Source organism: Chiloscyllium plagiosum, unplaced genomic scaffold, assembly GCF_037043375.1.
Source record: "Chiloscyllium plagiosum isolate Xiang-an unplaced genomic scaffold, Cpla_swu_hap1 HiC_scaffold_22, whole genome shotgun sequence".
Classification (NCBI taxonomy): domain Eukaryota; kingdom Metazoa; phylum Chordata; class Chondrichthyes; order Orectolobiformes; family Hemiscylliidae; genus Chiloscyllium; species Chiloscyllium plagiosum.
The window spans coordinates 3,022,365-3,049,672 of NW_028270160.1; the positions used below are offsets into that span (position 1 = coordinate 3,022,365).

At 43.0% G+C, this 27,308-nt stretch overlaps 1 protein-coding gene across 5 annotated transcripts in view; it reads right to left on the reverse strand.

Moving 5' to 3' along the window:
- The window catches only part of add3a (adducin 3 (gamma) a), a 272,718-nt gene that overhangs the window by 59,568 nt on the left and 185,842 nt on the right, over positions 1-27,308 (reverse strand). For all 5 annotated transcript variants that reach the window (XM_043713108.2, XM_043713114.2, XM_043713107.2 and 2 more), the window contains 2 exons: positions 17,711-17,849; positions 17,464-17,615 (listed from right to left, as the gene is read on the reverse strand). In XM_043713108.2, coding sequence (XP_043569043.2) covers positions 17,464-17,615; positions 17,711-17,849 — 291 coding nt within the window. The remainder of the gene's footprint in view (positions 1-17,463; positions 17,616-17,710; positions 17,850-27,308) is intronic.

A 27,308-nucleotide genomic window follows, 5' to 3' on the forward strand; every position in this document is an offset into this window, starting at 1 on the left:
GATCTGGTCTATTGTTTTCCATCACAATGTCAAAACTAATAGAATTATGATCGCTGGCCCCAAAGTGCTCCCAAACTGACACCTCAGTCACCTGCCATGCCAGAGTCGGTCAGGTTTTGCACCTTTTCTTGTAGGTATATCCACATACTGACTCAGAAAATTTTCTTGTATGCTCTCAACAAATTCCTCTCCATATAATCCCTTAACACTATGGCAGTCCCAGTCTATATTAGGAAATATAAAAAGAACTGCCCTGCTTGACCGGCTTCTTTTCTCAACTGTACCAGTCTCAGATTGATCTCTTTTCTCAATATCTCCCTGGGTTTTCCCCCCCCGCCCAATCCTTACTCGCTGAAATCCTCCCAAACAGCTCCAGCAAATCTTCCTGCCAGTTTCTTAGTCCCCTTCCGATTCAGGTGCAATCCATCCTTCTTGCCTTTGCTGAGATCATGCCCTCTGGCCCCAAACTCTTTCATTACAAGAAAACAGCCTCTCAGCATCTAGCCTCTCAAGCCCCCAAAGAACCTGGTATGTTTCAATAAGTTTTTCTCCTTCTTCTAACCTCTAATGGAAAAAAAGAGAATCTTCTCTGGGCCAGCTCCAATGCCAGTATATCTTTCCTTGGATAAATAGGCCAGAGCTGCACAGTATTCCAGGAGAAATTGAGGACTGCAGATGCTGGAGTACCAGAGTTAAAGATGGAAAAACACAGCAGGTCAGGCAGCATCAGAGGAGGAGAATCGATGTTTCGGGCATAAGCCCTTCATCAGGAATGAGGCTTGTGAGCCAAGAGAGTAAGAGAAATAAATGGGGCGGGGGGAGGGGGGTGGTGTAGCTGTGAGTGTGATAGGTAGATGAAAGTGGGGATAATGGTGACAGGTGGGAGAGGAGGGTGGAATTGTTAGGGGGGGAAAGGAAGATGGACAGGTAGAGAGTGTGGTGCTGGAAAAGCACTGCAGGTCAGACAGCATCTGAGGAACAGGAGAATTGACTTTTGGGCAGGAGCCCTTCCTCAGGAATGAGGCTGGGAGCCTTGGGGGTGAAAAGATAAATAGGAGAGGGGTGGGGTTGGGGCGGGGAGAAGGTAGCAATAGGTGGATGGAAATGGGGGTGAAGGTGATAGGTAGAGAGGAGGGTGGAGTGGATAGGTGGGAAGGAAGATTGGCAGTTAGGACAGGTCATGGGGACAGTGCTGAGTTGGAAGGTTAGAACTGAGGTAAGCTGGGGGAGGAAAAAGAGAAATGAGGAAACTGGTGAAGTCCACATTGATGCCCTGGGATTGAAGAGTCCCGACACGGAAAATGAGGTGTTCTTCCTCCAGGCGTCGGGTGGAGAGGGAATGGTGATGGAAGAGGTCTGGGACTGCATGTCCTCGGCAGAGTGGGAGGGGGAGTTAAAATGTTCGGCCACAGAGCAGTGGGGTTGATTGGTGCGGGTGTCCCGGAGATGTTCCCGAAAGTGCTCTGCCAGTCTCCTCAATGTAAAAGGAGACCGCATCAGGAACAAGAGATACAATAATTGACATTTGTGGATGTGCAGGTGAAACTTTGATGGATGTGGAAGGCTCTTTTGGGCCTTCAATAGAGGTGAGGGAGGTGGTGTGGGCACAGGCTTTGCAATTCCTGCGGCGGCAGGGGAATGTGCCAGGAGGGGAGGGTGTGTCATTAGGTGGCATGGACCTAATACCAGGTAGTCACGAAGAGAACGGAAAGCAGATAGGGGTGGGGAGGGAAATATATCACTGGTGGTGGTGTCCATTTGTAGCTGGTGGACCCTTCTGTTTCTTCCTCTTCTGATGTCCCCACCAGTACCCTTCCACTGTCACACATTCATTTGGCTGAACAGATCCTTACCCTCAACATTTCTCCTTCGAATCCTCCCACTTCCTCCAGACAAAAGGGGTAGCCAAGGGCACCAAATATGTCTGTCTGCCACCTACAATTTCCAGCACCACACACTCAGCTCTGATCTCCAGTATCTGCAGTCCTCAATTTCTCCCAGATGGACAGGTAGGACAGGTCATGAGGGCGGTGCAGAGCTGGAAGGTTGATCTACGATAAAGGTGGGGGGAGGGGAAGTGAATTCCACATTGATCCCGTGTAATTAGAGGGCCCCAAGGCGGAAGATGAGGCGTCCTTCCTCCAGGTGTTGAGTGGTTAGGGTTTGACAATGGAGGCGGCGGCTCAGCACCTGCATGTCCTTGGCAGAGTGGGGAGGAACTTAAGTATTCAGCCATGGGATGGTGGAGTTGCTTGTATTCCACTTGCACTTTGGCTAGTGCCTTGTAAAGTTTTACCAAGATCTCCCAAAATTTACATTCTATTATCTTTGAAATGAAGACCAACAGTCTAATTGCCTTCCTACTTATCCTGTGTACGTGGATGCTAGTTATTTGTGATTCATGTAGGAGGATCCTCAAATCTCCTTGTGCTGCAGCTTTCATTCCTCAATTAACCAAACTCCAGCTCTTCTATTCTTCATGCAAAGGTACATAAGTTCACATTATCCTACATTATATTCCATCTGCCAAGTTTGTCCACTCACTCAACCTATCTTTATCTCTGTGTTAACCCTTTATGTCATCCTCACTCTGTTGTTCCACCTGTTTTTGTGTCATCCTCAAGTATCACAATAATACATTCCCACCATCATCCAAAGTCATACATGTTGTAAATAATTATGGCCCCAACACTGCTCCCTGCGACACTATGATGGTTACAAGTTGCCATTCTGAAAAGGCCTCCTTTATGCCAACCTGGTTTTCTATTACTTAGCCAATCTTCGATCTCTGCCCAGCGGGTAGGGAATAGTATATTATCTCTTATCAGTAGTCTTGTGTAGTACATCAAATGTCTTTTGCAAGTCCAAAGATATTACATCTAATTATTCCCTTTATCTATCATGCTTGTTACCTCAAGTGGAGCTTGTTTCCTCTCTCATCCATCCACTTTTTAAGCTTTGATTATTTAGTATTTTTGGAATGCTATTAACACTGATGACTGCAAAGTCTGTTGCCAAGAATTTTTCAACTCCCCTGGTTCATTTCTTGGTTCTTCAATATTGTTTCCCCTACCTCATTCTCTAATTCTCTCATGTTCACTTTGGCCTCTCTTATTTTTTAACATATTTAAAGAAGCTCTTACTATCTATTTTGAGATTATAGCTAGTTTCTCCCTTTTAATTATTTTTGGTCAACTTTCCTAGACTTTTAAAATTTTCATAATCCTTCAGTTTAACACTAACCTTTGCCATATTGCATATGTTTTTTTAAACCCTGGCCAGTTTTTCACCTCAGAATTGTTTCTCCTCAGTGGGATATATCTTTGCTGTGACTTATGACTATTTCCTTAAATATCTGGCCAATGTTCCTCAACCCTCTTTTCTACTAAACTCCTTTTCCAATTCACTCCAGCCCACTTTGCCCTTATCCTGACGTAGCTGCTCCTACTTAAAATTTAACACAGTTGTTTCTGACCCAAGTTTCTCATTCTCAAACTGAATACTAAATTCTGTTGATCATGGTGACTTGTTTTTTTTGAGAATACTTTTACACTGAGATTGTTTCATAAACCTGCCTTGTTATTTCTCATCAGATCCCAGGTAGTGAGATTCTTGGTCAGATCCATAATGTGCTGTTCTAGGATAATGTCCTAATATATTCAGAAACTTATCAACAGCTAGGTACATTAGTTACAAGGCTACAAGACGACTTGAATGAAGGGAATCTTTGTGAAAAACTCATTTATGAATTTTGTGCCAGAAGGGTTGGCATGGACGGGTTGGACCAAAGGGTCTGTTTCCATGCTGTACATCTCTATGACTCTCTGCACACTGGGGAATGGAATATGTTGCATTCTGGACAAATGTTGTCCAATACTTTCAAGACAAGAAAAACAGTCACTGTAGAATGAATCTCTCATTGCATTAGGTGGCACTTTAGGAAGACGGGCAGCACTGTGGCTCAGTGGTTAGCAATGCTGCCTCAGTGCCAGGGACCTGGGTTTGATTCCCACCTCAGGTCGACTGTGTCGGTGTGGAGTTTGCACATTCTTTCCATGTCTGCGTGGTTTTCCTCCAGGTGCTCTGGTTTCCTCCCATAATCCAAAGATGTGCAGGTCAGGTGAATTGGCCATGCTAAATTGTCCATAGTGATAGGTGCAGGGGTAAATACAAATTAGGGAAATGGGTCTGGGTGGACTTGTTGGACCAAAGGGCCTGTTTCCACACTGTAGGGAATCTAATCTAATCAAAGCTTTTCTTTTATACCAGTCGAATAGTTTTCCATTCTTTCTCTTCATACTCTCTTTTGCTTACATGTCATGCATATTGGGGGCAAGTGAATACCAAATCTAGGTGGCTATTTTTTACTTGATATTGAAATGCTGGCAGTCTATTTCACCTTAGATGCACCACAGCTGAGCTAGATGCTGTCCCCACCTGAAGATCAAGTGAATCATTCAAAGCACGGATCACCAACCAGTAACACAAGTAATCCTTCTGCATTGCTTACTCACTCTATGGGTATACTGCACCACCTTTCTCCAGCACTAACTGCTATAACCAGTTTCATCTCACTTAGTCCCTCCCTTTGGCTTATTCCAGAAAAAAATGGCCCACAAAGGCAGAGAGCGAGCCAAGGTGGGTGAAGAGGAACTTGAAAAGGGAGTTCAAGAAGCCTTTGATCCATGGGGACTAACAAAATTCAAACATCCTTGTTCAGTGCTTTATTCAAGCATATAGAACATAACAGCACAGTACAGGTCCTTCGGCCCTCGATGTTGCGCTGACCTGTGAAATTAATCTGATGCCCATCTAATCTACACCATTCCATTATTATCCATATGTATGTCCAATGCCCTTAACTCTGAGTCTACTACTGTTGCAGACAGGCCATTCCATGTCTCTACTACTCATTGAAGAAACTACCCCTAATATCTATCTTAAATCTATGTCCCCTCGTGCTATCCTCCACCATCTGAGGAAAAAGGCTCTCACTGTCCACCCGATTGAACCCTCTGATTATCTTATACATCTCAATTAAGTCACCTCTTAACGTTCTTCTCTCCAATGAAAACAGCCTCAGTTCCCTCATCCCTTCCTCATAAAACCTTCCTTCCATACCTGGCAACATCCTAGTAAATCTCCTCAACCTTTTCCAAAGCTTCTCATCCTTCCTATGTGGTGACCAGAACTGCAATTAATACTCCAGGAGTAGCCATACCAGTGTCTTCTTCTATAGCTGAGGCATGATTTTGTGGCTCCGAAACTCAAACCTCCTACCAATAAACACTAAAACACCATATATGCCTTCTCAACAGCCCTATCAACCTGGATGGCAACTTTCAGGGATGTTTGCACCTGGACACAAATCTCTGTTCATCGCCACTGCCAAAAATTTTACCATTAGCCCAGTTCTCTGCATTCCTGTTACTTCTTCCAAAGTGAACTACCTCACACTTTTCGGCATTAAACTCCATTTGCCACTTCTCAGTCCAGCACTGCATCTTATCTACGTTCCTCTGTAACCCACAAGATCCTTTGGCACTATCCACAACTCTGCCTACCTTAGTGTCATCTTCAAATTTACTAACCCATCCTTCTATGCCCACATCCAGATCATTTATAAAAAGTGATCAACAGCAATGGCCACAAAACAGATCCTTGTGGCATACCACTGATAACGGACCTCCAGGATGAACATTTCCCATCAACCACCACCCTCTGTCTTCTTTCAGCTCGCCAATTTCTGATCCAATTCACTAAATTACCTTCAATCCTGAAACTCCGTATTTAGTGCAATAGCCTACAGTGTGGAACCTTATCAAACGCCTTACTGAAGTCCATGTACACCTTGTCAACCAAATATGCAGGGGAGTTGCACCCACATAAAATGACATACAAGCTCCTTGATCAACTTCGATACGTCAGCCTTATACTGTTTTAAGGATAACAGTTTGTTTATATCTACCATTCATGACGTTAGACACGGTCACACTCACCTCTATTCAATTTTGTGTGCTTACACAATTAGGTTACCTATTACATTCTAGACACATACATGTGACTATACTATCCAATCATGACCAAATCACCTATACATGAATCTTTGACCCTTATCTAATTTGGTAATTCTTGCCTACTTGTGGTTCATCAAGCCTCTTTCTCTATCAATTGTTCTTGTTTTTAACTCCTTCACCATCATGCTTTAACACGATTAAATCTTGCTTCTGAAACAGAAGATATTTAAGCCAAGACTGGAGCATATAAACGTAGGCAACTTTTTTACTGCAGCACTTAAGGAAAGTTGCATAATGGGGGTGGGATAGAGATCTAGGTGTTAAACCAGTCCTTTCAAATAACATTTCAAAATCCTAAAACATTATTTGAACAGCGTTCTCCCATTGCCCTGGCTAAAACTTCTTCCTACAACTAGCAGCACCACATCATAACACTGAGAAAAATCTAATTCACTCATGAGTACCTTATCAGCATTGTTGCTATGTTTTAGAATTATTATTTGAAGGAGGCATTTTGAATAAAAATATCCCGCAAAAATAAAATTAACTTGTCATTCGCCTCACTATTATTTCTGTCAGATTTCTCAAAGCAAAATACTTATGTACCAACAAGGATTGTTTCAAAATAATTAATTGTATGAGAAACATTTTAAGACAATATTTATGCAAACTCTTCCCTTTCTTGTTTCTGACAGGACTTGTGTAAATGGAAAATCAAACCCATACATAAATGATTACCATTACTGTAATTAGGCTTTGAAAGCTTGTAGAAGTGAAAAGGCACCATATAAGATATATTGTTATTGTTGAATGGCCCCAACAAGAGAGTATAAGTGAAAAAAAACTTGCACACATTTTGTTCTTGAAGAGTTTTTTTGCTTGCAGTCGACAATTGCATATCTATTTTACAGATAATTTTAAGGTTGCGATCTACAGTAGAATATGAAGATGGAAATGGGAAATTTCATGGGTATCCAATAGATTAAGTATGTGAACAAAACTGGCAGGTGGATTGTACTATGGGAAAGTATAGTGTTATCAAAGAAGGACAAGATGGGATATTTTCTTTAATAGTGAGAAGCAAGGAACACGTGGAGCAAAAGGGTTCAGTTATCCGTCAACAACTACTAACAACAACAACTGGTGTTGAGATTGTTATCAAGACGGCATGGTTGACAACTTGACTTTTGAAGGATTGTGGTAAAAGTGATTTATTCTAAATTCCATGGAGATATCCTTATTTTAATAAGGAAGAAAGTGAACAACAAGACATTGAACTTTTTCTTTTTAAAAACAAGGCATTTCTTGGAAATTGTGGTTTCAGCTCAATTCTAGATTTGCTACTTGTGACCCAAGACTCATTCCAGCAATGTGATTGACAATAAACTACCCTCTGAAATGTGTTGAAGCTGCTCCTTTAAAAAAAGTTATGCAGTCATTGGCATTTGTTTTCAAGAGAGGTCATAAATGACAGAGGCCAAAAAGTCTGGGGTGTATGATTTCAGGGTCAATTTGATAATAGATAACAGGCACTGCTTCAGGCAGAAGGTTTTCAAGTTTAAAAAGTACACTTAGACAATGAAAGGGGTGTGGCCAGTTCTCCCAGCTCAGCTTTTCTCTGTTTGGATTGGTTTTTGGCAGTACTATGAAAAAGCTGCTGCACCCAATGCAAGGTCGAGGCTGGTACTCTCTCTCTCCGACTTCTATCCTGGAAGAACTTGTGTTTTGATTTTTTTCCTTTTGTGCCAAGGGTTGTTTATGGGGATTGTCACAAGTATTTGGAACACTATCATTTTGTCAGGATGATCTGTTGGGTTTTCAGAGAGGTTAAGTTATGCGGTATTCTGTTTACTGTTGTTTGTGTTTCAATCAGTAATTTTGTAAATAAATTCTGTTTTGTTTAAAACTAAGTGGTTTGACCAGCTGATTCTCTCCTGGAATATCCGCTGTACACCTGCTTAAAACAACTAGCAAAGCTTGGGTCTGGGCTACCTTCTTGAAATGTTTTGAGGGGTTTGGCCTGGTCCAGTCCGTAACAGATTGGGGGCTCTTTGTGGGATTTGTTCTATAGTTCAGATTTGGGATTAGGGATGTTGAACTCAAAGGCAGTGAGTGGTAGACGATGGTGACGTTTGTTCTGCGTGGTGAATTCTATTGGTTTACAGAGTGCTTGAGATAGCAATGGCTCTTTCAGTCACCAAGAGGTTTCTGGGGATGGAAGAAGTGTCCTTGGGCTTTTCCAAAAGGTGATTAAGGCCAAGCTGCTGGAACGAGCAGAGAAGCTGCAGCTGGAGCTGCCTCCTTCCTTAAGGAGAGGAGAGATAATTACAGCAATAGCTCAACATTTAAATTTGCTGGAAACACCATCAGAATCTTTAGAGATGACTAAAATTCAATTGAAAATGAAGTAGCTTTACCATTAAAAGCAGAGGAAAGAGAAAAGGGAGAGAAGAGAGAGAGAGAAAAGGAAAGGGAAAGGGAGGAAAGGAAGAGAAGGAGCTTGAACTTCAGAAACTGGCACTTAGGAGTTCAAAAATTCACTTTCTGAAGAAGTGAGAACTCATGTAGAAGAGCAGAAAGTTAAAATGGCAAGATTAGCAGCTGAAACGGCAGATGGTTATGAGTAAGTCCATGAAGCAAAGTTTTGCTTCCGGAATCAATTTCAATCAGTGAGGGATAGAAACTGGGAAAGAAATCCTTGTGTGGCGAGGGAAAGGTAGATCTCAGTGAAGATCATCAGGATAACTTACCACAGGGTAAAAAGGAAACCTTTGAAGGGGACAGAGAAGGTAAAAAGCTCCAGTGTTTTCACTACAATAAAGTAGGCCACATGAAATCACTATGTTGGTGGGTTAGGAAAAGCACTGGAAAGCCAGATGTAGGAAAACAGGATGAGCCAGTGAATTTTGTTGGAGTGGCCATGGAAAGCACAGTGGAGGCTAGAAAGCTGCACCAGAATGTACAAGCCTATCAGAGGTTGGTTAAGGAGGAAGTGCCAGATCTTCTTAAACCATATACGTGCGAAGATAAAGTTTATTCGCATAGGCCAGGAGCAGCAGGTAAAGAAGTTACAATATTAAGAGACACAGGATTCTCTCCATCTGTGATGCTGAAAGATGAGGAGATTATGTACTTTTGAAGGACTATTGTCAGAAAAGATACTAGTAATGGGAATTCGTGGTGAGTCACGAAGTGCTCAACTATGTAAAGTGAGGTTAAAGTGTCCAGTGAAGACTGGAGAATTTGTGGTAGGTGTACTGGACAAACTCTCAGCTCCAGGAATGCAACTGGTCCTTGATAATGATATAGTGGATTCATCGGTAGGAGTGCTGCCTACTGTGGTTAAAAAGCCAGTGGAAACTCAGGCAACTGGACTATTGCAGGTCATATATCCTGGGACTTTTCCTTTCTATGTAGTAACGAGGTCACAAAATCACTAGTTGAAACCAGGGAGATCAAAGAGTACAGATAAGAAAGTTGAAGTGGAATTAGCAGAGTCCCTGTTTGATCAGATGTTTGAGACAAGCCAGGAGCAGATAGATGACACAGGTGACATCTTTAGATCAGAGAAATTAACTGCATTACAGCAGAAAGATGAAAACTTGAAGCAATTGTATCAAAAGGCATAAATAGAAAAAGAATCCGAATGTATCCCTGAATGTTATTATCTTAAAAACGATGTCATAGAGTCAGAGATGTACAGCACGGAAACAGACCTTTGAGTCCACCTTGTCCATGCCAACTTGATATCCCAACCCAATCTAGTCCCACCTGCCAGCACCTGGCCCATGTATCTTAATGAGGAAATGGAGACCATCACATATTCAGGCAGATGAGAAGTGGGCAGAATCAAATCATATTGCCAGTGGGTTATAGAAAGGAGGTGTTGCAAATGGCGCAAATGGGGGTCATTTAGGAGTCAGAAAAACTCGAGCGAAAATACAAGATCATTTTTACTGGCCTGGACTCCACAAGGATGGAGTTGTATTTTGCCAGATGCGACATACACGTCAGGTAATTGAAAAATCATAGGCAGTAATAAAACTTGCACCTTTATTCCTGCATTTGAGGAAGCTTTTACAAGAATCTTAATTGATTGTGTAGATCCCCTACCTCAAACAAAAAGTGGGAATCAATATTTGTTAACAATAATGGATGTGTCAACTAGATTTCCAGAGGTCGTTCCATTACACAAGATTACAGCTAAAAGGATAGTGGAGGATTAGTCAAATTTTTTACTAGACACAGACGACCAACTGAGATACATTCAGATCAAGGGTCAAACTTCACATCAAAATTATTCAAGGAAATTATGGTCAGCTTAGGAATATAACTACTCAAATCTACTGCTTACCATCCAGAATCACAGGGAGCGCTAGAAAGGTGGCATCAGACATTGAAGACCATGTTGACAGCCTATAGTCAAGACTATCCAGATGATTGGGATAAGGGAATTCTGTTTATGTTTTTTGCGAGCAGAGATGCACCAAATGAATCGACCAAATTCAGTCCATTTGAATTAGTTTTTGGGAATGTAGTGAGATGACCATAAAAATTGATTAAGGAGAAATTGGTAAATCAGAATTGAGAGAGGACATATTTGGACTTTATATCATATTTTAGAGAACGATTAAATAGAACTAGGGAGTTGGCTAGACAGCATTTAAAAGTATCACAGCATACAATGAAACAGGAAGCAGACAAGAAATTAAAAATTCACAATTTTGCTGTCAGGTACAAGGTATTAGTGTTATTTCCAGTGATAGATGAACCTTTAAAAGCAAGGTTTAGTAGACCTTATCAAGTAGAAAGGAAATTGAATGAGGTGGACTACTTGATAAGGATTCCAGACAGAAAGAAACCTCACAGAGTGAGTCATGTGAATATGCTCAAAAGATATTTTGACAGGGAAGGAAAGCAAAAAGAGAATGTATTATTGATTACAACAGAGGGAAGAACAAAGTTCAGAGGATTCTGAATTGGACATTCCTCAAATTAAATTGGACAATGAGGAAGCGTCAAAAAATGGGATACATTATTGAGTTGAAACTTTATTGCTGGAACAGCACAGCAGGTCAGGCAGCATCCAGGGAACAGGAGATTCGACGTTTCGGGCACAGGCCCTTCTTCAGGAATGAGCAGAGAGTGTTCAGCAGGAGAAGATAAAAGGTAGGGAGGAGGGACTTGGAGGAGGGGAGTTGGAAATGTGATAGGTGGAAAGAGGTCAAGGTGAGGGTGATAGGTCGGAGTAGGGTGGAGGCGGAGAGGTCAAGAAGAAGACTGCAGGTCAGGAAGGCGGTGCCGGGCTGGAAGGATCCGGCTGAGACAAGGTGGGGGGAGGGGGGGATGAAGAAACTGGTGAAGTCCAAGTTCATCCCCTGCGGTTGGAGGGTTCCCAGTCGGAAGATAAGACGCTCCTCCTCCGACCGTCGGGTTGTTGTGGTTTGGCGGTGGATGAGTCCAATGACCTGCATATCCTCGGTGGAGTGGGAGGGGGAGTTGAAATGCTGTGCCACAGGTTGGTTGGGTTGGTTCGTCCGGGTGGCCCAGAGGTGCTCCCTGAATCGCTCCGCAAGTAGGCGGCCTGTCTCCCCAATATAGAGGAGGCCACACCGGCTGCAGCGGATGCAGTAGATGATGTGGGTGGAGGTGCAGGTGAATCTGTGGCGGATATGGAAGTTTCCCTTGGGGCCTTGGAGAGAAGTGAGGGGGGAGGTGTGGGCGCAAGTGTTGCACCTCCTGCGGTTGCAAGGGAAGGTGCCGGGAGTGGTGGTTGGGTCGGTGGGGGGTGTGGATCTGACAAGGGAGTCGCGGAGGGAGTGGTCTCTACGGAAAGCTGATAGGGGAGGGGAGGGAAATATATCCTTGGTGCTGGGGTCTGTTTGGAGGTGGCGGAAGTGACGGCGGATGATGCGCTGTACATGGAGATTGGTGGGGTGGTAGGTGAGGACCAGTGGGGTTCTGTCTCCAAGGCCCCAAGGGAAACTTCCATATCCGCCACAGATTCACCTGCACCTCCACCCACATCATCTACTGCATCCGCTGCAGCCGGTGTGGCCTCCTCTATATTGGGGAGACAGGCCGCCTACTTGCGGAGCGATTCAGGGAGCACCTCTGGGCCACCCGGACGAACCAACCCAACCAACCTGTGGCACAGCATTTCAACTCCCCCTCCCACTCCACCGAGGATATGCAGGTCATTGGACTCATCCACCGCCAAACCACAACAACCCGACGGTCGGAGGAGGAGCGTCTTATCTTCCGACTGGGAACCCTCCAACCGCAGGGGATGAACTTGGACTTCACCAGTTTCTTCATCCCCCCTCCCCCCACCTTGTCTCAGCCGGATCCTTCCAGCCCGGCACCGCCTTCCTGACCTGCAGTCTTCTTCTTGACCTCTCCGCCTCCACCCTACTCCGACCTATCACCCTCACCTTGACCTCTTTCCACCTATCACATTTCCAACTCCCCTCCTCCAAGTCCCTCCTCCCTACCTTTTATCTTCTCCTGCTGAACACTCTCTGCTCATTCCTGAAGAAGGGCCTGTGCCCGAAACGTCGAATCTCCTGTTCCCTGGATGCTGCCTGACCTGCTGTGCTGTTCCAGCAATAAAGTTTCAACTTTGATCTCCAGCATCTGCAGACCTCACTTTCTCCTCCTACATTATTGAGTTACCTTCCAGAGGAAAATAGAAATGACCTGAAAGAGTTATTACTGTCACATGGGGAGCTAAGTGGAAATAAGCTGGGAAGTACTAATCTGATTATCCATGATGTAGATATAGGAGATGCTGTTACAATTAAGCAACATCCTTATCGGCATAACCATCTAAAGTTGGCATGGGTTCAAAAACGCATGCTCTGAGATGACATAATCAAAGTGAGTTACAGTGACTGCAGCTCACCCATAGTAATGGTGCTAAAGCCAGATGGCACCCAACGGTTTTGCGAGGACTATTGCAAAGTCAATGCAATTACAAAGATGGATGCATATCCGATTCAGTGTTTGGAAGACTGTGTTGAGGTGGTGGGACAAGCAACTTATACCTTTAAGTTGGATTTGTCACAAACAGCAAAAGGCCATTTCAACTTTTGTAAAGCTGAATGAACTGTATCAGTCTAAAGTCATGCCATTTGGCATGAAAAATGCGCCAGCCACATTTCAGAGACTAGCCAATAAGTTCATTGCCAGATTACTCAACTGCGTCGTACACATCGATGACCTGGTGATTTTTGGTCACACATGGAAGGAACATATACAACATTTAACAGACTAGGTCGATTAACTTCGGAAGGCAGGCTTGTTGATAAACCTGGCTAAAAGTGAATTTGCTAAAGTCCAAGTCACCTGCCTTGGCCATGTTATTGGATTTCGACAAATGACCCCACGGGATACATAAACAAAGATAACTGGGGAGTTTCCCATACCATCAACAAAAAGATTATTACTATGGTTCCTGGGATTGAGTGGATTTTATTGAAAATTTGGATTAAATTTTAGCACTGTGGCTGCTCCACTCATTGAATTACTAAAGAAAGGCAAAAACTTTCAATGGACAGCAGACTATCAGAAGGCATTTGACAGCCTGAAAGCTTTGTTAACGACTGCCCCAGTATTAGCCACACCTAATTACGCAAAGCCATTCAGGGTGGCTATCGATGCAAGTGATGTGGGTGTTGGTGCTGTGCTCTTGTAGGAGGATGACAGGATGACAGAAAGACATATCAGGTATCTGTCCAGGAAGGTGAACATTCATCAGCAGAAATATTCGACGGCTGAGGAGATGACTTGGAGCTTGGTGTTGGCATTACAACATTTCAGTGTTTATGTTACCAGTAATGTTTCTAAGACAATCATATACACTGATCATAACTCATTGAAGTTTGTGGAGAAATTCAAGGACAAAAAACGCCAGACTGTTTAGATGGAGCTTGTTGTTACAGCCATTCAATTTGAAAATTGTGTATATGGTAGGATGAGAAAACGTGATTGCTGACGCATTGTCGAGATTCAAATGAGAAACTGAGGTGCTCGGTGCCAGAGTACAACAGACTGAAATGTAATGTAGTTGTGCATGCTTGCATGTTTAGACTCAATGTAATATATATGTATGTTTAAGAGTACTAACATTTTTTAAGGGGTTTTAAAATGAAGCCATCTTTGGATTTTGATTTTTTTTAAGGGGGGGGGGGGGCAGGTGTGATGAAGCACCTCCTTTAACAACGTTCTGCAGTCCTTGGAATTTTTTTCCAGAGAGGTCGTAAACAACAGACTCCAAAACGTCCGGGGTACTGTGTTTTAGGGTCAATTTGATAATAGATAACAGATACTGCCTCAGGCAGAAGGCTTTCAAGTTTAAAAAAAAAACACTTGTACAATGAAAGGAATGTGGTCAGTTCTCTCAGCTCAGCTTTTTTCTGGTTTGGTTTCGTTTTTAGCAGTTCTGTGAAAATAGCAGCTGGAAACAAAGAAGTCGGCCCATGCTGGTACTCTTTCTCTCTATTCGGGAAGAACTTGTGTTTGATTTTTCCTTTTGTGCCAAGGGGTGTTTATGGGAATTTTTCAAAGCATTTGGGACACTATCATAAAGTTGGGATGATCCATTGGGTTTTCAGAGAGGTTATGTTATTCGGTATTCTGTTTTCTGTTGATTATGTGTCATTCAGTAATATTGTAAATAAATTTTGCTTTGTTTAAAACTAAGTGGCTTGGGAATCATGATCATAAGTCCCAAGTTTTAGAATACACATGCACAAAGATGAGTGTGGTCCTAAAGGAAGAGTACTAAATTGGGGGAAGGCCAACCATACCTGTTTGAAGGTCGATCCACATTTTATATGCAGGAGGTTTTTAAAAGAGAAGTTGATTAGAGTGCCTGTAAAAATGAGGGATAGAAATGGCAAGATCAGGGAACCATGGATGATAGGAGAAATTGAGACTAGTTAAAAGGAAAAAGGAAGCATTCATAGGTCTAGGTGACTGAAGACAGACAAAGCTCAGACTAATCTGAAACAAGGTATTAAGAGGGCTAAAAGGGGTTATGAGATATCTTTAGCAAACAGGGTTAAGGATAATCCCAAAGCCTTTTATTCATGTAGAAGGAGTAACAGGGTAACAGGGTAACTAGAGAAGGGTTGGCCCACTCAAGGACAAAGGAGGAAAGTTATATGTGGAGTCAGAGAAAATAGGTGAGATTCTTAATGAGTTCCTTGCATCGGTGTTCAGCGAGGAAAGGGACATGACGGATATTGAGGTTAGGGATAGATGTTTGATTACTCTAAGGCAAGTTGGCATAAGGAGGGAGTAAGAGTTGGGTGTTCTAAAAGGCATTAAGCTGGACAAGTCCCCAGATCCAGGTGGGATCTATCCAGGTTACTGAGGGAAGTGAGAGAGGAAATAGCTGGGGCCTTAGCAGATATCTTTGCAGCATCCTTGAATACAGGTAAGGTTCCAGAGGATTGGAGAATTGCTAATGTTGTCCCCTTGTTTCAGAAGGGTAGCAGGGATAATCCAGTTAATTATTGAGCTTGACATCAGTGAGCTTGACATCAGAGGTAGGGAAGCTGCTGGAAAAGATACTAAGGGATAGGATCTATTCCCATGTGGAAGAAAATGGGCGTATCAGTGATAGGCAACATTGTTTTGTGCAGGAGGGTCATGTCTTACCAACTTAATAGAATTCTTTGAGGAAGTGACAAAGTTGATTGATGAGGGAAGGGCTGTAGATGTCATATACATGGACTTCAGTAAGGTTTGACAAGGTTCCCCATGGAAGGCTGCTGGAGAAAATGAAGTCAAATGGAGTCCAGGGTGTACTGGCTAGATGGATAAAGAACTGGATGGGCAACAGGAGACAGAGAGAGTAGTAGTGAAAGGGAGTTTCTCAAAATGGAGAACTGTGATCAGTGGTGTTCCACAAGGAGCAATGCTGGGACCACTGTTGTTTGTGATATACACAAATGATCTGGAGGAAGGTTTAGGTAGTCTGATTAGCAAGTTTTCAGATGGCACTATGATTGGTAGAATAGCAGACAGTGAAGGGGACTGTCAGAAAATACACTAGAATATAGATAGATTGGACAGTTGGGTGGAGAAATGGCAGATGGAGTTCAATCCAGGCAAATGCAAAGTGGTGCATTTTGGAAGGTCCAATTCAACAGTGAAGTATACGGTAAATGGAAAAACCCTGGGGAAAACTGAAACACAGGAGAGATCTGGGTGTTCAGGTCCATTGTTCCCCGAGGGTGGAAACACAGGTCAATAGAGTGGTCAAAAAGGCATACGGCATGCTTTCCTTCATTGGACAGGGTATTGAGTACAAGAGCTGGCAGGTCATGTTACAGTGTATAAAACTTTGGTTCGGCCACATCTGGAATACTGCATACAGTTCTGGTTGCCACATTACCAAAAGGATGTGGATACTTTGGAGAGGGTGCAGAGGAGGTTCACCAGGATGTTGTCTGGTATGGAGGACACTAGGTACGAAGAGAGGTTGAGTAGATTAGGATTATTTTCACTAGAAAGACAGGGTGAGGGGGGACCTGATTGAGATCTACAAAATCATGGGAGGTATAGACAGGGTGGATAGCAAGCAGCTTTTCCCCAGTGGAGGACTCAATTACTGGGGTCACGAGTTCAAGGTGAGAAGGGAAACGTTTAAGGGAGATGTGAGGGCAAAATTCTTTACACAGAGGTAGTGGGTGACTGGTACACATTGCCAGCGGAGGTAGTTAAGGCATGCATGATAGCACTAGATCTATCTTAAGATAGATCTAGACAGAAACATGAATTGGCAGGGAGCAGAGGGACACAAATCCTTAGAAAATAGGCGACAGGTTTAGATGGATCTGAATCGGTGCAGGCTTGGAGGGCCGAAGGGTCTGTTCCTGTGCTGTAATTTTCTTTGTTCTTTGTTTGACCAGGTGATCATCTCTTGGAATATCCACTTTACACTTGCTTAAAACAACTAGCAAAGTTAGGGTCTGCGCTACCTTCTTGAAATATTTTGAGGGGTCTGGCCTAATCCATAACAAATGGCCGAGCAAAATCACTTAGGCAAGGTCAGCATTCGTGCCCGGTGATTCCCACATTTTGTGAAATTTTAAAAAAAAGTTCCTGTGGTCATAACATCCAGAACGCAAGGCAGAAACATTATTCACTTAAGAGAAAAACAAAAGAAAAAAGATTGTTAAGCTGTCAATGGATTAAGGTGTTTTCTAAATTTTAAAGCATGTAAGGAGCAGTGGTCTGAAAGCTAGTGCTTCCAAATAAACCTGCTGGACTATAACCTTGTGTTGTGCGATTTTTTTAAAACTTAAGGCATGTACTTAGCAATACTTGTTTCATCTATTCTTATTACTTAGTTCCTTCAAACTTTCTCAGATCTAAAATTAGAAGCATAAGGAAAACACTAAAAATTGAACATATTGCTGTAACACATACTTACTGTTATGCAGGTATTGGTCAAATGTGCCCATCCAAACAGATCCACCATTCTGTAAAGGCTTGCAACTTTACAACGTGTCAACTTTTCTCCTTTCACAAAAGTAGCAGACTCAACGCCGCGCAGGTCATTGATTGGTGTGGTTATCCCTAGATCTAAAGTAAATATAAAGCTTAACAGAATTGTCTGTAAAACATTTGAGTTCCACACTTTTCGAAATATATAATTTGAATTTTTTTCAGGCACTTACTAAATTGCGCTGTGGGAAAAGCTGAAACAGAGCTTGCCATTACAAAATCTGCTATTTGTCGTAGGGCAAGCAGACCAGCTGGGTTATTACCCTTTTTCATCTGCTCTTGAATAAGGAACTCAAGTTCATCTCTGAAGGCCTACAATTAAATACATTTATATTAATACTTTATTATGAAATCATAAATCTATTAGTCATACAGTAATTCACTATCCAAAATATTGATATCTCATAACATACAAGTCACAAATGAGAATTTATATGTACCAGATAAAACTTTGAAAGGAATGCATGCACTAAATACCCTTTTCCTTTCCATAATATAATCTTACAACAGTCATTTTAATATTTGCAAGTATTTCCCCATATCAATTGGGAAAAAAAGCTGAATGCAGCAATCATTTCACATTATAACATGGTTTCATATTTCTGAATTATTCCAGTTAAATATCTAATAAAAATAGAATGACATGGACAAAGACATTATATATATCTACATTGAACTTATGAAGCAAGCATCAATCACTTGCACATTATCTGACTAGCATCATGTATGGAAAGATTCAAGTTATGACTGGATGCTGTTTCTTAAATGGAGACATCAGCTTAAGCAGACAGAAAGTGGGAATTATTTAAATTCAGGTTCTGCAAGATAATTGCACTCATAGGATGAATAGCAAATCTCACCTGCTAAATAATTACTCAAAGGCAAGTCCTTTCTGTCTAAAATTCATTGTGCTTTTCACATAAAAAAATTAACTGTTGTTTGTTTATCATCAGAATTAAAAGCATTTCCTATCAAAGTTTTAATAAACCATTGAACATTTATCATACAAACAGATCTACAGGACAGAAAAAGACCCTTTGGCCCATGCTAGTCAAAAACAATTGCCAAACTGTTCTAATCCCATTTCCTAACACTCAGGTGGGCCCCAATGCCTCATCTTCACCATGGACATCCAATCCCTCTACACCTCCATCTGCCATGACCAGGGCCTCCAAGCCCTCTGTTTCTTCCTCTCCCAACGTCCCTACCAGGACCCTTTCATTGACACACACATTCTTTTGGCTGAACTAGTCCTCACCTTTAACCATTTCTACTTTGAATCGTCCCACTTCCTCCAGACGAAAGGGGTAGTCATGGGCACCTGCAAGAGCCCTAGCTATGCCTCTCTTTGTTGGCTACGTAGAACAGTCCATCTTCCGTAGTTACACAGTCACCACTCCCCATCTCTTCTTCCGCTACATTGATGACTGCATCGGCGCAACCTCGTGCTCCCGCAACTTCACCAACACATTCCACCCAGACTTTAAATTCACCTGGACCATCTCTGACACCTCTCTCCCATTCCTGGACCTCTCCACCTTCATCAATGACGACCTACTTAACACTGCTATTTTCTACAAACCCAACTCCCACGGCTACCTGGATTACACCTCTGCCCACCCTACCTCCTGCAAAAAATGTTATCTCGTATACCCAATTCCTCCACTGTATCTGCTTCCAGGAGGACCAGTTCCACCACAGAACAAACCAGATGGCCTCCTTCTTTGGAGACCGTAATTTCCCTTCCCACGTGGTTGAAGATGCCCTCCAACGCATCTCGTCCACATCCCGCACCTCCGCCCTCAGACCCCACCCCTCTAACCGTAACAAGGACAGAACCCCCCCTGGATCTCACCTTCCACCCCACCAACTTCCGCATAAACCGCATTATCCGCCGCCATTTCTGCCACCTACAAACGGACCCCACCAACATGGGTATATTTCCCTCCCCACCTCTATCTGCTTTCCGCAAAGACCATTCCCTCCATGACTACCTGGTCAGGTCCATGCCCAACAAACCACCCTCCCCTCCTGGCGCCTTCCCCTGCCATTGCAGGAATTGCAAAACCAGCGCTCACGCCTCATCTCCAACCAAGACCCCAAAGGAGCCTTCTACATCCATCAAAGTTTCACCTGCACATCCACAAATGTCATTTATTGTATCCGTTGCTCCCGATGCGGTCTCCTTTACATTGAAGAGACTGGACACCTTCTTGCAGAGCGCTTTAGGGAATATCTCCGGGACACCCGCACCAATCAACCCCACTGGCCCGTGGCCGAACATTTCAACTCCCCCTTCCACTCTGCCAAGAAAATACAGGTCCTGGGCTTCCTCCACCACCACTCCCACACCACCCAACGCCTGGAGGAAGAACACCTCATCTTCCGCCTCGGGACCCTTCAACTCCATGGCATCAATGTGGACTTCACCAGTTTCCTCATTTCCCCTTAACCTAGTTCCAACCTTCCAGCTCAGCACCGTCCTCTTGACCTGTCCTACCTGCCAATCGCCCTTCCTACCTATCCGCTCCACCCTCCTCTCCGACCTATCACCTTCATCCCCACCTCCATCCACCTACTCTTGGCTACCTTCTCCTCAACCCCACCCCCCCTCCTATTTGTCTCTCCACCCCAGAGGCTCACTGCCTCATTCCTGATGAAGGGCTTTTGCCAGAAACATAGATTTTCCTGTCCATCGGATGCTGCCTGATCAGCTGTGCTTTTCCAGCACCACTCTAATCTGGACTCTGATCTCCAGCATCTGTAGTCTTCACTTTCACCAAAGCTTTTTTATGCCTTACATCGTAAGTGCAGATTTAAATACTTCTTTAATGTTATTACGGTTTTTATCTCTATCTGACAGGTAGCAAGTTCTAAATTCCCACCATCCTCCAGGTGAAAAGGTTTTCCTTTTAATCTCCTCTAAACCTCTTGACCCTTACCTTAATCTATGCCCCTGGTCACTGATCCCTCCATCAAGAGAAAACATTTTTTCCTGTCAAACCTATCTCTGTCCCTCAATTTTTTACATCTCAACCTCCTTTGCTCTAAGGAAAGGCGAGTATCCCATATGCCTTCTTTACCGCTTTATCCACTCGTTCTGATCAGCAGACATGCACACCAAGGTCCCTCTGATCCTCAGTGCTTCCCAGAGTTCATGTTCTCCCTTGCCTTGTTTGTCCTGCTCAAGTGCATCACCTCACATTTATTCAGATTAAATTCCATTTGCCACTTATCAGTCCACCTGACCAGCTTGTCTGTATCCTCCTGTAATTTAAGGCTATCCCCCTCACTATTTACACCCCAATTTTTGATTCATCTGCAAACTTACTGATCTAAATTTTTATGTAAACCACAAATAGTAAGGGTCCCAAACACTTACCTCTATGGGACCCCACTGAACACAGACTTTCAGACAGAATTACACTCTCTGCTTCCTGCCACTCAGGCAATTATGGATCCAATTTGCCTAATTTCCTTCATCACATTTGCTCTTACCTTCGCTATCAGTCTCCCATGCAAAACCTTGTCCAAAGCCTTGCAGAAGTCCAAGTAGGCTACATCAAAAAACACTGACCTCATCTTCAATCCTGGCTACCATTTCAAAAATGTTCAAGCTGGTCAGACGTGAGTTCTCATTAACAAAACCAGGCTGACTGTTCTTGATTAATCCCTCCCTTGAGCAATATGTAGGGTGATCGAAGATAGCTTTAAGAAAGTAGGGATGTAACAGTGGGGATTTTAGTTTTCCAACATAGATACTGACTGCCATAGTGTTACGGTCTTGGACAGGGAGGAATTTGTGAAATGTAAGTCTATATGGATTTCAGTAAGGCGTTCGACAAGGTTCCTCAAGGGAGACTGGATAGCAAGGTTCGATCACAGGGAATACAGGAAGAACTAGCCATTTGGATACAGAACTGGCTGGAAGGTAGAAGACAGAGATTAGCGGTGGAGATTTGCCTTTCAGACTGGAAGCCTGTGACCAGAAGTGCGCCACTGCTTTTTCATCATTTGTATAAATGATTTGTATGTGAGGTATAGTTAGTAAGTTTGCAGGTGACACCAAAATTGGAGGTGTAGTGGAGAGCAAAGAAGGTTATCTCAGAGTACAACGGGATCTTAATGGGATGGGCCAATGGGCTGAGGAGTGGCAGATAGAGTTTAATTTAGATAAATGTGAGGCACTGAATATTGGAAAGGCAAAATCAGGGCAGGACTTATACACTTAATGGAGAAAGTGAGGACTGCAGATGCTGGAGATCAGAGCTGAATTTCCTGAAGAAGGGCTTATGCTCAAAACGTCGATTCTCCTGTTCCTTGGATGCTGCCTGACCTGCTGTGCTTTTCCAGCAACACATTTTCAGCTCTTATACACTTAATGGTCAGGTCCTGGGGAATGTTGCTGAACAAAGAGACCTTGGAGTACAGGTTCATAGTTCTTTGAAAGTTGAGTCTCAGGTAGACAAGATAGTGAAGGAGGAGTTTGGTATGCTTGCTTTTATTGCTCAGACAGAGTACAGGAGTTGGGAGGTCATGCTGCAGCTGTACAGGATAATGATTAGGCCACTTTTGGAATATTGCATCTAATTCTGGTCTCCCTGCTTTCAGAAGGTTGTGAAACTTGAAAGGGTTCAAAGAAAGATTTACAAGGATATTGCCAGGGTTTGAGCTATAGGGAGAGGCCAAATAGGCTGGTGCTGTTTTCCATGGTGAGGGCAGACCTTATAAAGTTTTATAAAATCATGAAGGGCATGGATTGTGTAAATAGCCAACGTATTTTCCCTGGGGTGGGGGAGTCCAGAACTAGAGGACAGAGGTTTAGAGTGAGGGGGAAAAGATTTAAAAAGGGGCCTGAGGAGCAAATGTTTCACACAGGGGTGGTGCGTGTATGGAATGAGCTGCCAGAGGAAATGGAGGAGGCTGGTACAGTTACAACATTTAAAAGGATCTGGGTGGGCATATGCATAGGAAGGGATTGGAGGGATGTGGGCCAAATGCTGGCAAATGGGACTAGATTTGTGAGGATATCTGGTCGAAGGGTCTGTTTCTCTGTACATCTCTTGACCTCATCTTGGTTAAGGCAGGGAAACGTCACAGAGATGTCAGTGGGGAGCACTTCTGGAGCAGTAACCATAACGCTATTAGTTTCAAAAGTTACAGAAAAGGATAGGTCTGGCCCACAAGTCTAAACTGTGGTCGAGGCCAACTTTGATGGTCTTAGACAGTAACTTTCAAAAGTTGATTGGGGGAAGATGTTCATGGAATGCCTGGCAAGTGGGAGGCTTTCAAAAGTGAGATAACAGAGTTCAGGGCCAGCATGATCCTGTTAGTGTGAAGGGCAAAGCTGGCAGGAGTAGGGAACACTGGATGTCTTGAGATATTGAGGCTTTGGTCAAGAAAAGAAGAGGCATTTGTCTGGTATAGACAATTAGGATCAAATAAACCTCTGAGGGGTATAGGGAGAGGAGGAGTACATTTAACAGGGAAATCAGGAGGGCAAAAAAAGGGACACAAGAATAGCTTTGGCAGATAGGGTAGAAGAAAATCTAAAGAGATTCTATAAGCATATTAAAGGCAAAAAGAGTAACTAGGGAGAGAATAGGAAACCTTAAAAGATCAGGGGAGGTGCTGGAAGACTGAAGGTTGGCTAACATGGTGCTACTATTTAAGAAAGGAGGTAAGGAAAGACCAAGGTACTATAGACCAGTGAGCCTGACATCGGTGGTGGGCAAGTTGTTGGAGGGAATCCTGAGGGACAGGGTTTACATATATTTGGAAAGGCAAGGACTGATTGGGGATAGTCAGCATGACTTTGTGCGTGGGAAATCATGATCAAATTTTTTGAAGTAGTAACAAAGAGGATTGATGGGGGCAGAGCGGTAGATGTGATCTTTATAGGTTTAAGGTTAGATCTCATGGAATGCAGGGAGAACTAGCCATTTGGATACAGAACTGACTTGAAGGTAGAAGACACAGGGTGATGGTGGAGGGTTGTTTTTCAGACTGGAGGCCTATGACCAGTGGTGTGCTGCTATGATCGGTGCTGGGTCCACTGCTTTTCATCATTTACGTAAATGATTTGGATGTAAACATAGGAGGTATAGTTAGTAAGTTTGCAGATGACACCAGAATTGGAGGTGTAATGGACAGCAAAGAAAGTTACCTTAGAGAGCCATAGCATCTTGATCAGGTGGGTCAATGGGCTGAGGAGTGGCAGATGGAGTTTAATTTAGATAAATCCAAGGTGCTGCATTTTGGAACTTTACGGAATGAACTGCCAGAGGAAATGGAGGGGGCTGGTACAATTATACCATTTAAAAGCCTTCTGGATGGATTTATGAATAGGAAGTGTTGAGAGAGATTTGGGCCAAATGCTGGCAAATGGGACTAGGTGAGGTTAGGGTTTCTGGTTGGCATGGATGGGTTGGGCTGAAGGGTCTGTTTCCGTGCTGTACATCTCTATGACTCTCTCAACGAGGTTGTCTATGTAAGGAGCCAGAGGAGATGGGTGAGGCTATAAACAAAAATTTCTTGTCAGTATTTACCATAGAGGAAGACATGGAAGCTGGGGAAATCAGGGAAGTAAATACTGATGTCTTGAAGTCTACATTATTGAAGGAGACGTTGGAGGTCTTAAAATATATCAAGGTAAAAAAAGTCTCCAGATCCTGATCAAGCATATCCCACGACATTGTAGGAATCTAGAGAAGAAATTGTGTGGCCCCTAATAGAGATATTTGTATCACTGACAGCCACAGATAAGGTGCTGTAAGACAGCAGGGCAGCTAATATGCCATTATTTAAGAAAGGAAAAGCCAGGGAACTACAGACTGGTGAGACTACATGGACTTGTCTACACGGACTTTAGCAAAGCTTTTAACAAGATACATGGTATACTGGTTATTAAATTTAGATCACATGGGATCCAGGGAGAGCCAGCCAACTGGATACAAAATTGGCTTGATAGCAGGAGACAGAGGGTGGTGGTAGAAGGCTGATGTTTAGACAGGAGGTCTGTGACAGTGTGCTGTAAGGCTTGGTGCTGGGTCCACTGTTGTTCGTCATTTATATAAACAATTTGAAACGAGAACATAGGAGCATGGTTACTAAGTCTGCGAATGACACCAAAATTGGTGATATAGTTGACAGTGAAAAAGGTTGTCTAACTTGACCAACTGGGCCAGTGGGATGAGGAATCGCAGATGGAATTTAATTCAGATAAATGTGAGGTGTTGAACTTTGGAAAGACAAGCCAGGGCAGGACTTACATAGTTAACGACAGGACCCTGTGAAGTGAAGTGTGTTTGAAGGAACTGGTTCTCTTTGTTCAAAGTGCAGTGACAGGCAAACAGGGCAGTGAAGATGGTGTCTGGCACACTTGCCTTCACTGGTCAGAGCACAGAGTACAGCAGTTGAGACATCATATTACATTTGTACAAGACATTCGTGAGGCCACATTTGGAGTGCTGTGTACAATTCTGATCGCCCTGCTATAAGAAAGATGTCATAAAACTGGAAGGATGTAAAAAGGAATGTTACCGATACTGGAGGGCTTGAGGACAGGCTGGACATTTTTCCCCTGGAGTGTTGGAAGCTGAGGGGTGAGTTTATAGCAATTAATAAAATGATGAGGGGCAATGAGGTAAGGTCTTTTTCCCAGGGTATAGAAGTTCAAAACTCTAGGGTTTAGGTTGGCGGTGAAAGGAGAAAGGTTTTAAAGATACCTATGGGGAAACTTTTTCTACAGAGAAGGCGGTGTATACTGTATATGGAATGAGCTGCCAGAGGAGTACCTCCCCCCCACCACATTCCTAATGAAGGGCTCATGCCTGAAATGTCGACTTTTGCTCCTTGATATAAAATGTTACGCTGACAAACCTGGAAATCTACAGATACAAACTTAGCCTGTTGGGGCCAGTAAGGGTGTTGAGCAGCAATTATGAAGTTAGTTTATCGCTAAAACCTCAGTTGCAATTCAGTCAACAAGATTTAACTTTTCTCCTAAGCATTTTAAAATAAAACATTTAAAAGACCTTTGGACAGGTACATGCATAGGAAAGCTTTGAGGAATAGGGGCCAAATGCTGGCAAATGGGACCAGCTCAGTTTAGGAAACCTGTTTGGCATGGACAAGTTGGGCTGAAGAGCTTATTTCCACACTGTATACCTCAATTATACCAGCAGGCTTCAAGAACAACAGAATCAAAAAGCTTATATACAATTCTCATTGCGTCACAATCACAATCACACTCCAACAGGATCAGACACTTTTGAGGAGAACTGGGACTTAGGATATCACAACAATGAAGCAGGATAACCATCATGTAATCCAATTAAGAAATGAAATAGACACATCTGTTCACCGCTGTCACAGGAAGACAGAAATCCTCTAAAGACAAACCTTGGAGTTAAGGACAGCTTGCCTTGCTAGGACCCATTGCTTTCAGTTATAGAAACAACGTCAGTACTTAGTATGTTTTAAAAAAAAGACTTACAGGATCAAAGTTGGGGCTAAGGACTAATCATGCTGTGGAGGTGCCGGTGTTGGGCTGGGGTGGACAAAGTTAATCATGCAGCAGGATGTCCTCAAGAGATTTGTTTGCGATATTATCTATTAGAACAAACCATGCGACTCACAGCTGCAATAACATTGCTTTGTGGCTTTTATGCTTTATAAGCTTAGTGTTGGAGAACCATTTTAACCCCATAATTGTTGCACGGCTTGAAATCCCTACTTCTGCACACGTGAGTGAGTGAGTGGAAGACTGAGCATGAGAACGTGACAGTGAGTGAGTGAAAGACAGTAAGCTGAAAATTGGAACATTAATGGCACAGGATGTTCCAACACTGAATCAAAATCAAAGTCAGAGACAGAAAGTGAGAAAGGGAAGAGAAAGAGAAAAAAAACAGTCAAAATGGGCAGTTTCTTGCAGTGAAAATGCTTCTGTTATCTTTGAAGAACTTAGGTTTCATTAAAAAGTCTTGAGCCATTTTGCAGCTCTGTGTAGTTGTGGCTCAGAAGCCCTTGGAGTCATTTATTGGGATAACACTTAAGAAAACAAAGGATCAGAAAACATTCTGATAGCTGTTTGATGCAATTGAGAGTTGGGCTCAATGAATGCCATGAGCTGCCATTTGTTTAGTGCCACTCAGAAGTCTGGAGCTCAGAGAAACCCAATTTGATTTAAATTTAAATGTTCAAATCATGAAATACAGAATTATGATTGCATGTAGATAAAAGTATACAAAAAGTCTTGAGAAAGTGAGGATGAAGATGCTAGAGATCAGAGTCAAGAACTGTGGTGCTGGAAAAGCACAGGTCAGGAAGCATCCAAGAAGCAGGACAATCAATATTTTGGGCATAAGCCCTTCATCAGGAATGGGCCACCCGTACATTCTTAATGAAGGGCTTATGCCCGAAACATCAATTCTCCTGCCCCTCTGAATACAATTTTATGCTGACAAATATGGAAATTTATAGATACAAACTTGGCCTTTTGGGGCCAGTAAGGGTGCTGAGCAGCAATTATGAAGTTAGTTTATCACTAAAACTCCAGTTACAACTCAGTCAACAAGGTTTAACTTTTCTTCCAAGCATTTTTACAATGACAGTTATGGAGTCATAGAGATGTCCAGCACAGGAATAGATCTTTTAGGCCAACTTGTCCATACTGACCAGATATCTTAACCTAATCTAGTCCCATTCCCAGCACTTGGCCCATATCCCTCTAAACCCTTCCTATTCATATATCCATCCAGATGCCTTTAG